The 12,320-nt window shown below is 31.7% G+C and overlaps 2 protein-coding genes across 4 annotated transcripts in view; one reads left to right on the forward strand and one right to left on the reverse strand.

Annotated features, from left to right (window-relative positions):
* LOC148272653 (phosphoserine aminotransferase) lies at window positions 1-8,699 on the forward strand. Of its 3 annotated transcripts, none has more exons than XM_088239758.1 (8): window positions 1-128; window positions 1,086-1,216; window positions 2,626-2,741; window positions 3,621-3,782; window positions 3,873-3,967; window positions 5,345-5,514; window positions 6,710-6,973; window positions 8,497-8,699. In XM_088239758.1, exons 1-8 carry the CDS (start codon window positions 78-80, stop codon window positions 8,597-8,599), a joined length of 1,092 nt encoding a protein of 363 aa, XP_088095884.1. In that variant the 5' UTR covers window positions 1-77; the 3' UTR covers window positions 8,600-8,699. The 3 variants fall into 3 exon arrangements, with proteins under 3 accessions (XP_088095884.1, XP_088095886.1, XP_088095885.1); XM_088239759.1 differs by lacking the exon at window positions 1-128 and adding an exon at window positions 488-596; XM_088239760.1 differs by lacking the exon at window positions 1,086-1,216.
* Window positions 8,689-12,320, reverse strand: part of uif (sushi, von Willebrand factor type A, EGF and pentraxin domain-containing protein uif) — a 27,678-nt gene continuing 24,046 nt past the window's right edge. Inside the window, exons 34-37 of the mRNA XM_088239756.1 lie at window positions 11,832-11,982; window positions 11,551-11,749; window positions 11,100-11,425; window positions 8,689-10,326 (exon numbers count right to left, since the gene is read on the reverse strand). Coding sequence (XP_088095882.1) covers window positions 10,295-10,326; window positions 11,100-11,425; window positions 11,551-11,749; window positions 11,832-11,982 — 708 coding nt within the window. The 3' untranslated portion in view covers window positions 8,689-10,294. The remainder of the gene's footprint in view (window positions 10,327-11,099; window positions 11,426-11,550; window positions 11,750-11,831; window positions 11,983-12,320) is intronic.

Raw genomic sequence — 12,320 nt, forward strand, 5'->3', positions numbered from 1 at the left:
AATCCACGCTCGGCCGTCTGTCTGAACTGAACCGTTTGCTCGTGAACCTTTGTGATAATTTGTTTTTATAAAATACGATGGCGTCTGTTGTGAACTTTGGTGCCGGTCCAGCTAAACTTCCGGAAGAGGTACATAGTACTTATTTAAATACTGTAATAATAACCGAACCACTATTTTAGTTAAATTTAAATGAGTCGATTTTAAATGCTTGTCTCGTGAAAACCCACACATGTATTTACTTTATTATAGTTTGCTGGTAGCGTAGCGTGCTGGCACGCTGACAGACATGCAAAACGAGAGTTTAGGAGTTTGTATTTATAAAATATAACTCGCGCATTTTCAAATAATATTTGCAAGTCGATGATTAAAAAAACTGTACGTACTCGGTAGGTAATTATTCAAAAATCAGAATAAATTGTAATTAGTACCTACTTGAAAAATTAAAAAAATAGTTTTGGCGTTTTACGTTTTTAATCTGTCTTTCTTTATCAAATAAAGATGTCAACATATTTATGTATCTGTCATTTGTGACATTCGGTCCGATTATTATTGTTTTTCTACTCAAGTAGTTATTATTTTTATTTTCATTTTATATAGTACGTATTCAATAATTATAAATAAATATAACAAAATTTTACAAAATACATTAATTTAAAACGTAAAATGAGCGTCATTTCTTAATTAATTTTGTATTATCAATTTATAGACAACATCTAGAAATTTTGCCCTAGCATAATAATATACATTTTTTTTATTTATTAAAGTGTACGATTATTTGGAGCGTCACAATCTAATTGGAATCTAGATAGATAGATAGATTTAAATAAGTAGCTACTGAGTGTAAAATTACCTTATAAAATTATGTTATGAGATATCATTATGTAGGTATTGTTTTTATAAATTTTTTAGTTCTGTAGGAAAAAGGCCAATTACAAAGATTTTTCAATGAATTTTTAAATTCCATTCTGAAAATATAGACGAAAATGTATTCATAAAGAAACAATTCATTACAATCAACAACACAGAAATTCGTTATTAAATTTGAAGCTTACATTATTTGGAAAATGTGCCTCTTTGTGTTTCAGGTTCTAGTAGATGTACAAAAAGAACTTATTCAATATGGGGACTCACAAATCAGTGTCATGGAAATGAGCCATCGCTCATCTCACTATGACAAAATTAATGAAGGCTGTATAAGTCTTGTAAGAGAGTTAATGTAAGACTTGAACAAATCATTTGGTTTTTAAAATAATAAATAAGAAGTAGAACTAGAATCATGGGAGAGTGTTTTCGACTCAGGTAATGGTTACTAATAATCCTGAAAAAGGAAATTTAGTGGAGATAAGTCTTCCTCATAGTGGTTGGCTCGTTTGCCTACCATGCTTGAGGTCCTGGGTCCAATATTCCATTGTTCCTGGACTGGAACCTGAAATGTAATGTGATCACCTTATCTTCATGTATTAGATGATCGAGGCACGCTGCATTCGGTGTACTAATGTAGAGCCCTGTGTACCATCTGCTATCTGGGAAGATGCAGAAATGTAGATACTTTGGTGTTGTACCAAAAACAGAGTTTAGTTATTCATGATCAGCGTCGTAGCTAGGGTCATGAGCGCCCCTGGCAAGATTTGAATTTTGCACCACCCAAGACTTATTTTCTAGAAAGAGAAAGAGAAAAGAAGGCTGTTGGTCTGCAAAACGCGCCCCCCTGAGGGTTGCACTCCTATCAGCCGCCCGCCTGAGGCGCTATTCTGAACCGCTCTCGTGGCACGAGAAAACAGGTTTTCTCGTGTATTTTGTATGTCAATACACGAGATAATACGGCTGCGAGAGCGTTTGGAATACCACCCCTGGCCAGCTCCTAGCTACGACGCTGCATATTACATTTCATTCTCTCTGCCTACCTCGGTGATCCATCTCACAAAGGGTATGATGATGATTTTGACATTAAAAAAAAACAGCAGTTAAACTGGGTTGTGGTCCTGTGGTTAGTAGTGTCGCGGACTCGCGGATTCATGTTAGAGGTTCGAACCCCACTCTACCACAACTTGATTACCATTTCTAATAATTAGTTTACTCATTAAAAATGGTCCCCAAAATCCAAATATTTCGTTAAATTATAAGAATATTTATGTTTTTTGTAGATATTTCTCGATGAAATTCCATAGTTAATGATTTTGAGAAATATGGTTAAGAGTAAAAGTGTTTTTATGTTAATAACTCTTTGGTAAAGTTTTAATTTTTTTGTTTTGATCAATGAGCGCTTTTGCCAGAAACTCACTAGTCCCGAAGATGCCTACTTAGGCGATATTCAAGGAATTTAATTGAAAGAAATCATTAAATTATGAGAACGCAAATATTTATTTTACTTTTGTTAAAAATAAAATGTAAATCATTCATTAAGTGGTGTTACTATGACGCTTGCCTCGCGCACTGAGGGTTCTGGGTCTGATTTTCGGTGAGATCACAAAAATTAAATGTAATTTTTCTCAAACCTCGGTATTTTGAGCTGTAATTAACCACCATGATTTAGCCTCCTGGCCTATTGTGGTGCAAATAATTGATTAACGAGTAGGTACACAAAATTTGTGATAGTGTTGTTGTATTATTGTCTCCATGTTTCAGGAATGTTCCACCAAATTATAAAATAGCATTTTTACAAGGAGGCGGAACTGGAATGTTTGCAGCTGTTGCATTAAACCTGATATCCAAAACTGGAGTTGCTGATTATGTTGTTACAGGTATAAATTATGTGAAAATTCATAATAATTTAATGAAGTTGAAGGCAATCATGATCTATTATTTTGGAGCTATTTCAAATTTGTTGCTAACATTTAATAATGATTTAAATTGAGAGAGATTAGATAACTTACTGTCCATCTATGTTATAATAAATCAGATTATAATTAGCCTGGTTGGTCTGAATAAAAATGTGGATGTGTAGCGATAAATATTTTTTATTAATATAATTCAAATTACAATGATTTCTTTTTAAAGATTTTCAATAAAAAATGAAAACCTAATTATTGTTGTTATATTGGCAAAGTCTACCCTATCTTAACATTTTATTTTTCCATCTTCATTTTGAGGCAGATTTTTTTCCCTCTCCCTCCCCTCCCCGAAAATCCCTCGAAGACCATTCTTTATTGATATTCAAGGTTAGATAAAAAAAAAACGGTAACTAGAGGTCGAGGGTGATAAATGAAGTTCATGGCACAATCGAAGAATATATAACATAAATAAAAATGTCACATTAAACAATTTATTACCTTATTTTAACAAAATAAAAATACTGTTGCCAAGTAAGCAACTATAATTATTTCTTATTTTTTATTTCAAATATCTCAAAACTGTCATGTCAGATTTTGATGACGGCATAACAGAAAAGCATTGTATATGTGTGTACTGTCAAAAAATATTTACCACATCTCTATTGGTTCATAGACCACTATCGTTCAGTCTCCTTTGTTACAATTGTACCCATGCAAAAAGTGGGAAATTCTATTTGTAAAGAAAATATTTTACTACCTTTATTTTTTAAAACGGTACATATCTCTATATTATTTGTCACAGTGAGGATAAAAATTTTACATATTTTAAAATGTTGTTTTTAAATTCAGGAACATGGTCATCAAAAGCTGCTCAGGAAGCAAAAAAGTATGGTAAAGTTAACTTGGTCATCCCAAAAACTGATAAATATACATCCATTCCAAATGAAGAAAACTGGCAACTTGATCCCAATGCATCTTATGTCCACATTTGTTTCAATGAAACAGTTCATGGTAAGATTTATTGAAGTTATGGACCGTATTTCCATTTGATAGCTTTTTGTAATATGTACTAAGAATATAATCATCATTAAATGTTTGCAGGAGTGGAGTTTCCTTTTATACCCGATACTAAAGGCGTTCCATTAGTAGCTGATATGTCTTCTAATATAATGTCTAGAACAATTGACGTTTCTAAGGTAAAAGCTTTGTATCCATCACTTATGTATGACTTGAATAGGTTTTCTCTGTTTTTTGTGAAAATTAATGCTTTATTTTTAAAAATTAGTAAAGAACATGTCATTGAAAGTATTGTCCATCACTAGCGACTATTTTTTCCTATATTTCTGGCAGCATCGAATACCATCTCGAAAGAACGACTCATCTTTTGAGGTTATCCACTGAAAAAAGGCATTTTTTGGCATCTTCATAAGAATGGAAGTGCGCTCAGCCAGGCTATGAGTCATCGATTGGAACAAGTGGTAATTGGAAAGAGCAATGTCTGGTGAATACGGCGGATGGGGTAGGACTTCCCATTTGAGCGTTACCAAGTATGTTTTGACTGGCCTTGCAACATGTGGCCGAGCATTGTCATGCTGTAAAATTACTTTGTTGTGTCTTTCCTCATATTGTGGCCATTTTTCCTACAACGCTCGGCTCAAACACATTAATTGTAGTCGATAGCAATCTCCCATGATGCTTTTGTTGGGTTTGAGGAGCTAATGATACACTACACCCAGCTGATTCCACCAAATACAGAGTATGAGTTTGGAACCATGGATATTTGGCTTTGCCATAGATATTGATGCTTGGCTGGGCGCTTACCCTGTAATTTTCTACGCTTCGTGTCATTTTAGTGTACCCACTTTTCTTCACGTCATCAGTCACGATTCACAATACCATGAATCTTTCCTTTCCTGCAGTTAGAGTAGCTGTTCATACTTGAAAAACGGCCGTTCTACATCTCAAGGGTGGCGGCTTCGATTAGTATGGCCCCCAATTTCCTTACTTTTGACTAATTCCTAATGCTTTTAAATGTTTGGCAACTGTTGTGTGATCAACTCCTAATGATTTTGCATCTGACATGGTTCTTCATCTGTAATGCTTCTAAATTCTTCATCTTCAAATTTTTTCGGTGCGCCAAAGCGTTCTTTATCTTTAGCATCAAAATCATTATTTTTAAAGCGTCGAAACTAATCTCTGTATGTTGTTTCTGACGGAGCTTGGTTGCCGTAAGTTTCTACAAGAATTTTATGTGCTTTAGCTGCAGATTTGTTTTGAAAAAAGTAATGCAAAAAATTCCCCACAAATACTCTTTTTGGCATTAAATTCAACGTGTTTAACGCTATGAAAAAATATGTGGTGTACACTTCGGTGGAATAATATATAATGTTATTTCAAGCCTGATGGTGAGCTTCATGATGAAGTTGGCTGTAGTATTGCCCGATGTAAAAAGGCTAACACAACACCATCTGTCAGGAAACAGCGAGAACTTTGTTCAAGTCTGTATTATATCAAAATCAAAATATATGTGTACCACCTACTCATTATTATAATATGTGAATTTGTAATTTCAGTTTGGTGTTATTTACGCTGGAGCCCAAAAGAATATTGGCCCCTCCGGAGTAACATTGCTTATTATAAGAGAGGACCTGTTAGGAAATGCCTTACCCATTACTCCTTCAATTTTAGATTTTAACATAATGGTTACCCAGAACTCACTTTACAATACACCTCCATGCTTTTCGTAAGTACTTTTCATAGTTAAAATATCTATAAAGACATGATATTGAACTCATAGTTTGACTTCTTACTAAAAAAAAACTTAACCTTGCGGCGGTCACACGCCAAATGTCATTATGCACATTTAGATTGTACAAATTACATATTTTGTTTTTGTGGGCACAGCGCCTGCGCTTCTGCCGGGTGATGCACGCGAGCGTTTGTTTTTTGGCGCGAGAAAGATTTCATATCACACCTGATGAGATCTTTGACCTTTTCATGTCAAAAGATATGTTTGATGATATCGTAAAATACACAAATATCTAGATAGAATCCATCCTAGAGTGATATTCTCGAGAAAGAGACGTAGGTTTTAGTAATCTTGAATTAGGAGCCTTGTAGAAAATTATTTCTGAAGAAGCTGGCTAAACGGCTACTCAAAGATTAACTTCATTCGAGGTTGCTAAACATACAATTACCTGCATCAATCACAATTCACATAAGAGGTTCCTTCTTAGTTTTACATTTTTTTTTTCTTGTTAGAATTTGCTATTTCTTTCTTTTTGTAATTAGTTGATAAGAAATACCGATTTAACAGAAATTATTAACCGATTTAATTTTATTGATTTCAGAAAATGTGTAACTTAGAATTGGTGTAGTTTCTTAGATGGCTTCATTTAACTTTCAAATAATTATGGATCCTACACCAGAGTTCTCATGAATGGTTGTTTTACGTAAAATAAATAGATAAATAAATACTCTAAATTAATAAATATGACAAATATTGGTATATTTTATTTAACTTTAAAGTGATCGTAAACAAGAGTACAAACTAACAAAAGCTGCGGTTGTGGAACATTATTCCGCCTAGGAATGTTGGTGTGATTATTTAGGGAGCGATCGCAGGGCGCAGGAGCGGCGCATATAACGGTCATTGCAGGGTTAAAAGGCAGTAAAGAGTGCCACACAAGTTTACTCATTTTCAAACAAAAAAGTTCTAAAAAACATCATTTTTATTAGTTTAGCTTAACTGTTTCCAGTTAAACTGCCGTGAATCACTAATTAAAAGTAGTTCAACTAAAAACTAACGACTTTTGAAATAATTAACATTTTATCTAACACATTTTTAATACCTAAATATATAGTTCTTATTCATACATACAAATGATTATAATATAATGTTCACAAATTTTTTTACTGACATAATGTTTCCTTTTCAGTATTTATGTAATGGGTGAAGTATTCAAATGGATTAAGAAAAACAGAGGTGTAAAAGGAATGGAATCTAACGCCATCAAGAAGTCAACCATGTTGTACGAGTTAATAGATAACTCCCAAGGATTTTATGTTTGTCCCGTTGAAAAGAATGTGCGGAGTCGAATGAATGTTCCATTTAGAATTGGAAAAGGAAATGTTGATCAGCTGGAAGCCGAGTTTCTCAAGGGAGCATCTCAACTTGGAATGCTCCAGTTAAAGGGACACAGGTAACGAAAATTCAATTTCAATAATTTTTAGCAATGGTTTTTTATGAAAGCGGTGCCATTATATTGCGGTTGTGGCTAGCGGCTAGCCTTCTTAGTGGTGACCAGAAATGTCGACTTAGCAGTGTCATCATTTAGCGGCTATAAAGTAGTGATAAGTGCCCACCTAATTTGATGATTACCATTATAAATATTTTGTTTTCCACAAATATGATTGTTTAAAAATAGTTTTTTTGGATATATTAGTATTTACTGGACTCATCTCTTGTTGTTTATTTCTTCTTAATTTATTTTATTTCTTCTTAATTCTTCGTAATTTCTTACAAAATCAACAAACATTTTGTGATTTTTGCTGTTCCAAATCACATTTACACTCATTATACACACAATAGTTTCCTGCTATATGAGAAAAAATGATCTATAATTGTTTTGTAATCTCCATGATAGCTCTCCAGGGCCCGTATTACAATAAGTTAACAGAGTTATCTTCAGTCTATAAAGTAAAATAGTTTTTTTTAAACGAAAATGTAAATATTTATATGAAAATTTTCAATATCTGTGTGAACAAGGTAAAAAAAAAAAAAAACTGTTAGAAAATCTTTGCTTATTGCTAAAGCTGCAAGAAAGACATTAATGTTTTATCTAGATATGATGCTTTAAAAAAACAGTCAGCATACGCAGTTCATATCAAGAGTGCAAAAGTTTATGGGTTCAAACAAAAATTCCCAGTTTTGCTATTCAAGAAATTATTAAACTTAACCATCATGTAAGAGAAGGTGAGTTTTTTTACTTGATTTTATTTAATTAACATTTTTTTATTAAGTACCTACGCATTTTCATAAAAAATATTTTTTAACAGAAAAATAGATTTTTTCAAAAATCAAAATCAATGTACCCACTTATTTGAAAATAAAATTAATACTTCTGAACCCATTTTTATCGGTATTCCTAACATGTGAAATTTTCCTATTATGTACTCACTCAAGAAACCAAAAACCATTGTTTATATCTATATATATCTGGTTTATACGGTATACAGTAACATGATGAGTAGGTACTGCGGCAATCTAACTCTACTCTCATAAAAATTCTCAGTACAATGAAAATATATATTTATAGAATAAACAAAATAAAAGTTAATATGAAATGGTGAAAGTTTTTTTAATAAATAAATTGTGACACCGCATTGTTTATTGTTATAATCAATTTGTATTTTTTGTCAAAATACTCCAATGTGTGTTTTTTTTAAATATTTATGTTTGTTCTACGTGGGAGAAGATCTACCATATTATAATATGTATATGGTATATACACTCACCACAAAAAACTTCTCAGATAAAACTCAGATTTCTACTAATGAATTTTTTTTTAAATCTACCGATTTCTACTGATTTCTAAAGACCGACTTTTGCAACACTGATAACAGTACCGCTCTCTAAAGAAACCATTGATAAGGCTTGTTGAATCTCATGTTATATATCTTAGAAAATAAAATAGTTTTACATGTGTTTTATATTTTGGATTAGGTCTGTTGGTGGTATTCGAGCTTCTATATACAACGCAGTATCACTGGCCAATGTGGAAACATTAAGTGTTTATATGAAAGACTTCCAAATGAAGCACAAATAATAAGCTGTCAAATTTTACTCAGTCCGGTTGTGTTTGTATTTTAAAAGTTGAAAATTCTTCTTTGATAAAACTTTTAATAATAAAACAAATTTGAAAAATATATCAGTTCGTTTATTTTCATACAAAATTTCACATGAAAACAATTTTTCCTCATTATCCCGTGGACTGAAATTATACAAAAACTAATGTACATATTTGAAGACAATTTATGATACATAAATGAAATTTTATTTTAAAAAGCTGACTGGTTATTTAATTAAACTATATTGTAGATATCAAAAATAAATGTTTTTAGAAATGCGTACTTTGAAATCTATTCCATTTTATTTAAAAAAAAATTACAATTCATTTAAAAAAATATATTTATTATCTTAAAGAATATAATTAATTTGTGGAAGGTATTTATGATTGTATATTTAAAAATCAAATCTCATTGCGTTTGTGCAAATTTATAATATGTACATAATGATGATAATTTTTCATATCATATGTTTTGTAAAGGATAATATATAAATTAATATATAAACATATACTTTACATAAATATAGCTATTTAAGTATAATACGATAAAGGTTATTTACAAAGTGCGTAATTCGTTGTTTAATATAAAAAAATATTAACCTGCAACAGACTATAATTAAATACTAAATATCTTACAATTAACGAAATTATTGGTTAGTTGTCATAAAAAAACTTAAAATAACAATTTTAAACTATGACCTAAGCATACGGTACATTGGCGAGGATTGCTCACTAATGCAAATATTCAAGTGTAAAAATGCATTATTTCGTTGAGGCAAAAACCGAATTTGAATGTAATTTATAATTATCTTTTGTCAATTTAAAAAACATTTGAATAAATATAAATTCGGATCGGGTAAATTTAAAATTAAACTACATAACTATTATAAATAAAATGGTTTTCAAAAACATAAAAATTTTGTCTGAATAACAAAAAAGGAATTCAGATTTATTTTTTAATACCTAGGTTAAAAAAATTGATATTTTATAAAATGTTTGTTGAAAAGTAGCAGACCGGCTACATGCTTTAAAAGAAACTTGTATAGAGTACTTGTTAAAACAAACAAAAGTTACATAATCACATTTGCACGATAAATGACTGAATTTAAATACAAAAATAATATTTAATTACACCTGAACAAATACTATTTTATAGGCAATGTTGCCAAAGTACCGCAAATACTAAACATAATACTAATTTGATCTATGAATTCTCTTATGGCAGTGCCCACTATCAATATACATATTATTTTGAGCATTGTTTCAATTTGATCCTTGACTTTAATGTCCGTAAGAAAATATATCAACGACGAGTAGACTCCGAAGATCTTATTCCGTAAAATATGAAATTGTGTACCTATTTCAACCTAATAGTAAAAAATTCACTTGAAAAATTATATAATTTTAATTGATATAATTTGTCACGTTTTTGTTCATAAATGTATGGGATAGAGCAATTAAGTTTCCTAACTACATAGATACTTGGTACTGAAACATTAACATCCACATTTTCGATATTGTCCAATAATAATTTCCACCCGATACACATTCTTGTAAAACTATGTTGTATGAAGTAAAATGTGAGTATTTCCATAGTATGAAATGGTGTATCGCGGTGATATTTTATTTTCTTATGACTGGAGCGGTTTCACAGATACTAGATCTGTTGTATGTTCACTGACCTTCGCTATCACTGTCGCTCTTATCTGAAACAACAGTCAACATGTCATTATAATTAATACCATCTTAATGTGAGAACGTGAACAGAAAAATACTTTTAATTACGCCGATGACTATGTTTTTTTCAAAGATACTTCGCAAATCACGATAAGAAGTATTATCTCCACAGTGTATCACAAATTGATCCATTAGATAAGCAAACTCATGTGACATCCTTAACTTGCAAAAGTATTGTGGATTATACTGATGATTAATATATGCATATATTATGTAGTTACATAATGTACTTAATGTAGACAGTAGCAAAAGCAAAATCAGATCGGGTTGTGGTCCTGTGGTTAGTGTCTCGGACTCACGGACCAAAGGTTTGTGGTTCGAATCCCACTCTACCCCAACTCGATTCCATTTTCTAATAGTGAGTTATTTACAACTCGTTGAAAATGGCCCTCAAAATGAAATGTTTGGGTAAATCATAAGAACGCAAATATTTCTTTTTAAAAAAATATTATAAAGCAGGTACTTGATAATAGTCTATATATGATATTATCAAAACTGCATAGTAAATAAACATAATTCAATTATTGTTTTTCTAATAAAACTTTCCAATTTTCCACAAGTTTCTTATTATTGTGAATCATAATGACACTTCAATTTCTTTTTCTAATCAAAGTTAAGTTGGTAGATACCACAAGTGAAGAAGCTGCATTGACCAGGGAGTCTTTCTGAGGCATGATACTAAATATGATTTTCTCCGGTGATCAGTAAAAATATTGTAATGCAGAAGGAAAGAATACATTACCTTTCTTCCCCGGGTAAGCATGCCTCTTTAATCTATCATAAAGGTCTTCCTTAGTTCCGTAGATACTGGCATTAGATCTCGCTAAGCTGTTCATTTTTCCATTCACTCCATTATGAAGGCTCTCCTTCATGTATGTTTCATTATAGAAGTTGGGCATCTCCCAACCATCCTCCTCATCGTCATAATAGTGTGCGTATGTAGAGTGGTGTGACGGAGCAATGGATTCCGCATAAGGTGTGTGAGCGCCATAGTAGAAGTTGACTTGGGAGCCGTTCTGATCAATGGCCGGGGTCATAGTTTTCTTTGGTTCCTTTTTGCGATTGGCTCTGAAAATAATCGACAATGTTAAGAGTTTTCTTCATATTTAATTATAAGAATTAGAAGAAAAAAATTATTTGAAAAAAAAATGTTTTGATAATTATTATCAATTAAGGGCCCAGTAGATTCTTACCGCACACAGATCATCCAGACAAGCAGAACAATAAGAATGATGAAAATGACTCCTCCCGCAATACCTCCAGCGATATAGGCAAATTCGGACTTCTCCGTGCAATGTCTGCCAGTAAAGCTACCGATACATCTGCAAGTAGGTTGTCCTCTCAGATCCTTAATACATTGCCCGTCGTTTTCACAGTAGTCAAGACACACATCTGAAAATATAAATGATATATAAATTAGTTTAAAAGTAAATAAAAATGAAACAATAATTCCATTTGGATAACAATAACATACCTGTGCATTCCTTTCCGGTCCCGTTGAATCCAGGTTTACATTCGCATCTGAATTCACCGGTTTCAGTGAACAGAAGGCAGTAGGCATTTGTATCACAGTGCATTTCCGGGCCTTCCATCTCACAAGGGTTGGTACATTCGGCTTTAGAAACCTGTCATTAAATAATACAAACAATATTTTTTAAATGCAAAAATAATTTTAACATCTTGGTGGTTAGTTTTTTGCCTACAAAACTAAATAATATAGAGCATGTGTGGCCAAACCCCTGCGGGCGACCTGCTTTTGAAATTTTTGGTGGCAGTCTACTAATATTGAAAGTAGTAATTTAATATAAATTTTATATTTGAAACACTAACTTTGTATTTATTCATTATAGTAAAAATATATACTATTAAAAATACAACTAATTAGTTAAGTATACCTTGATAAAGAAGCTTTGAAACCAGTTTGAAAAATAAGTGGTTTAAAACAAAGTTGTTTTTATTTATT

The sequence above is a fragment of the Micrasema longulum genome, unplaced genomic scaffold, assembly GCF_059751315.1.
Source record: "Micrasema longulum isolate JH-2025_06_02 unplaced genomic scaffold, ASM5975131v1 h1tg002259l, whole genome shotgun sequence".
In the NCBI taxonomy this organism is placed as follows: Eukaryota; Metazoa; Arthropoda; class Insecta; order Trichoptera; family Brachycentridae; genus Micrasema; species Micrasema longulum.

Coding starts and splice junctions, on each gene's coding strand:
- LOC148272653 (XM_088239758.1), top strand. CDS start 78: ATGGCGTCTGTTGTGAACTTTGGTGCCGGTCCAGCTAAACTTCCGGAA. Junction 129..1,085: donor CAGCTAAACTTCCGGAAGAG/GTACATAGTACT, acceptor TTTGTGTTTCAG/GTTCTAGTAGATGTACAAAA. Junction 3,783..3,872: donor TTTCAATGAAACAGTTCATG/GTAAGATTTATT, acceptor AAATGTTTGCAG/GAGTGGAGTTTCCTTTTATA.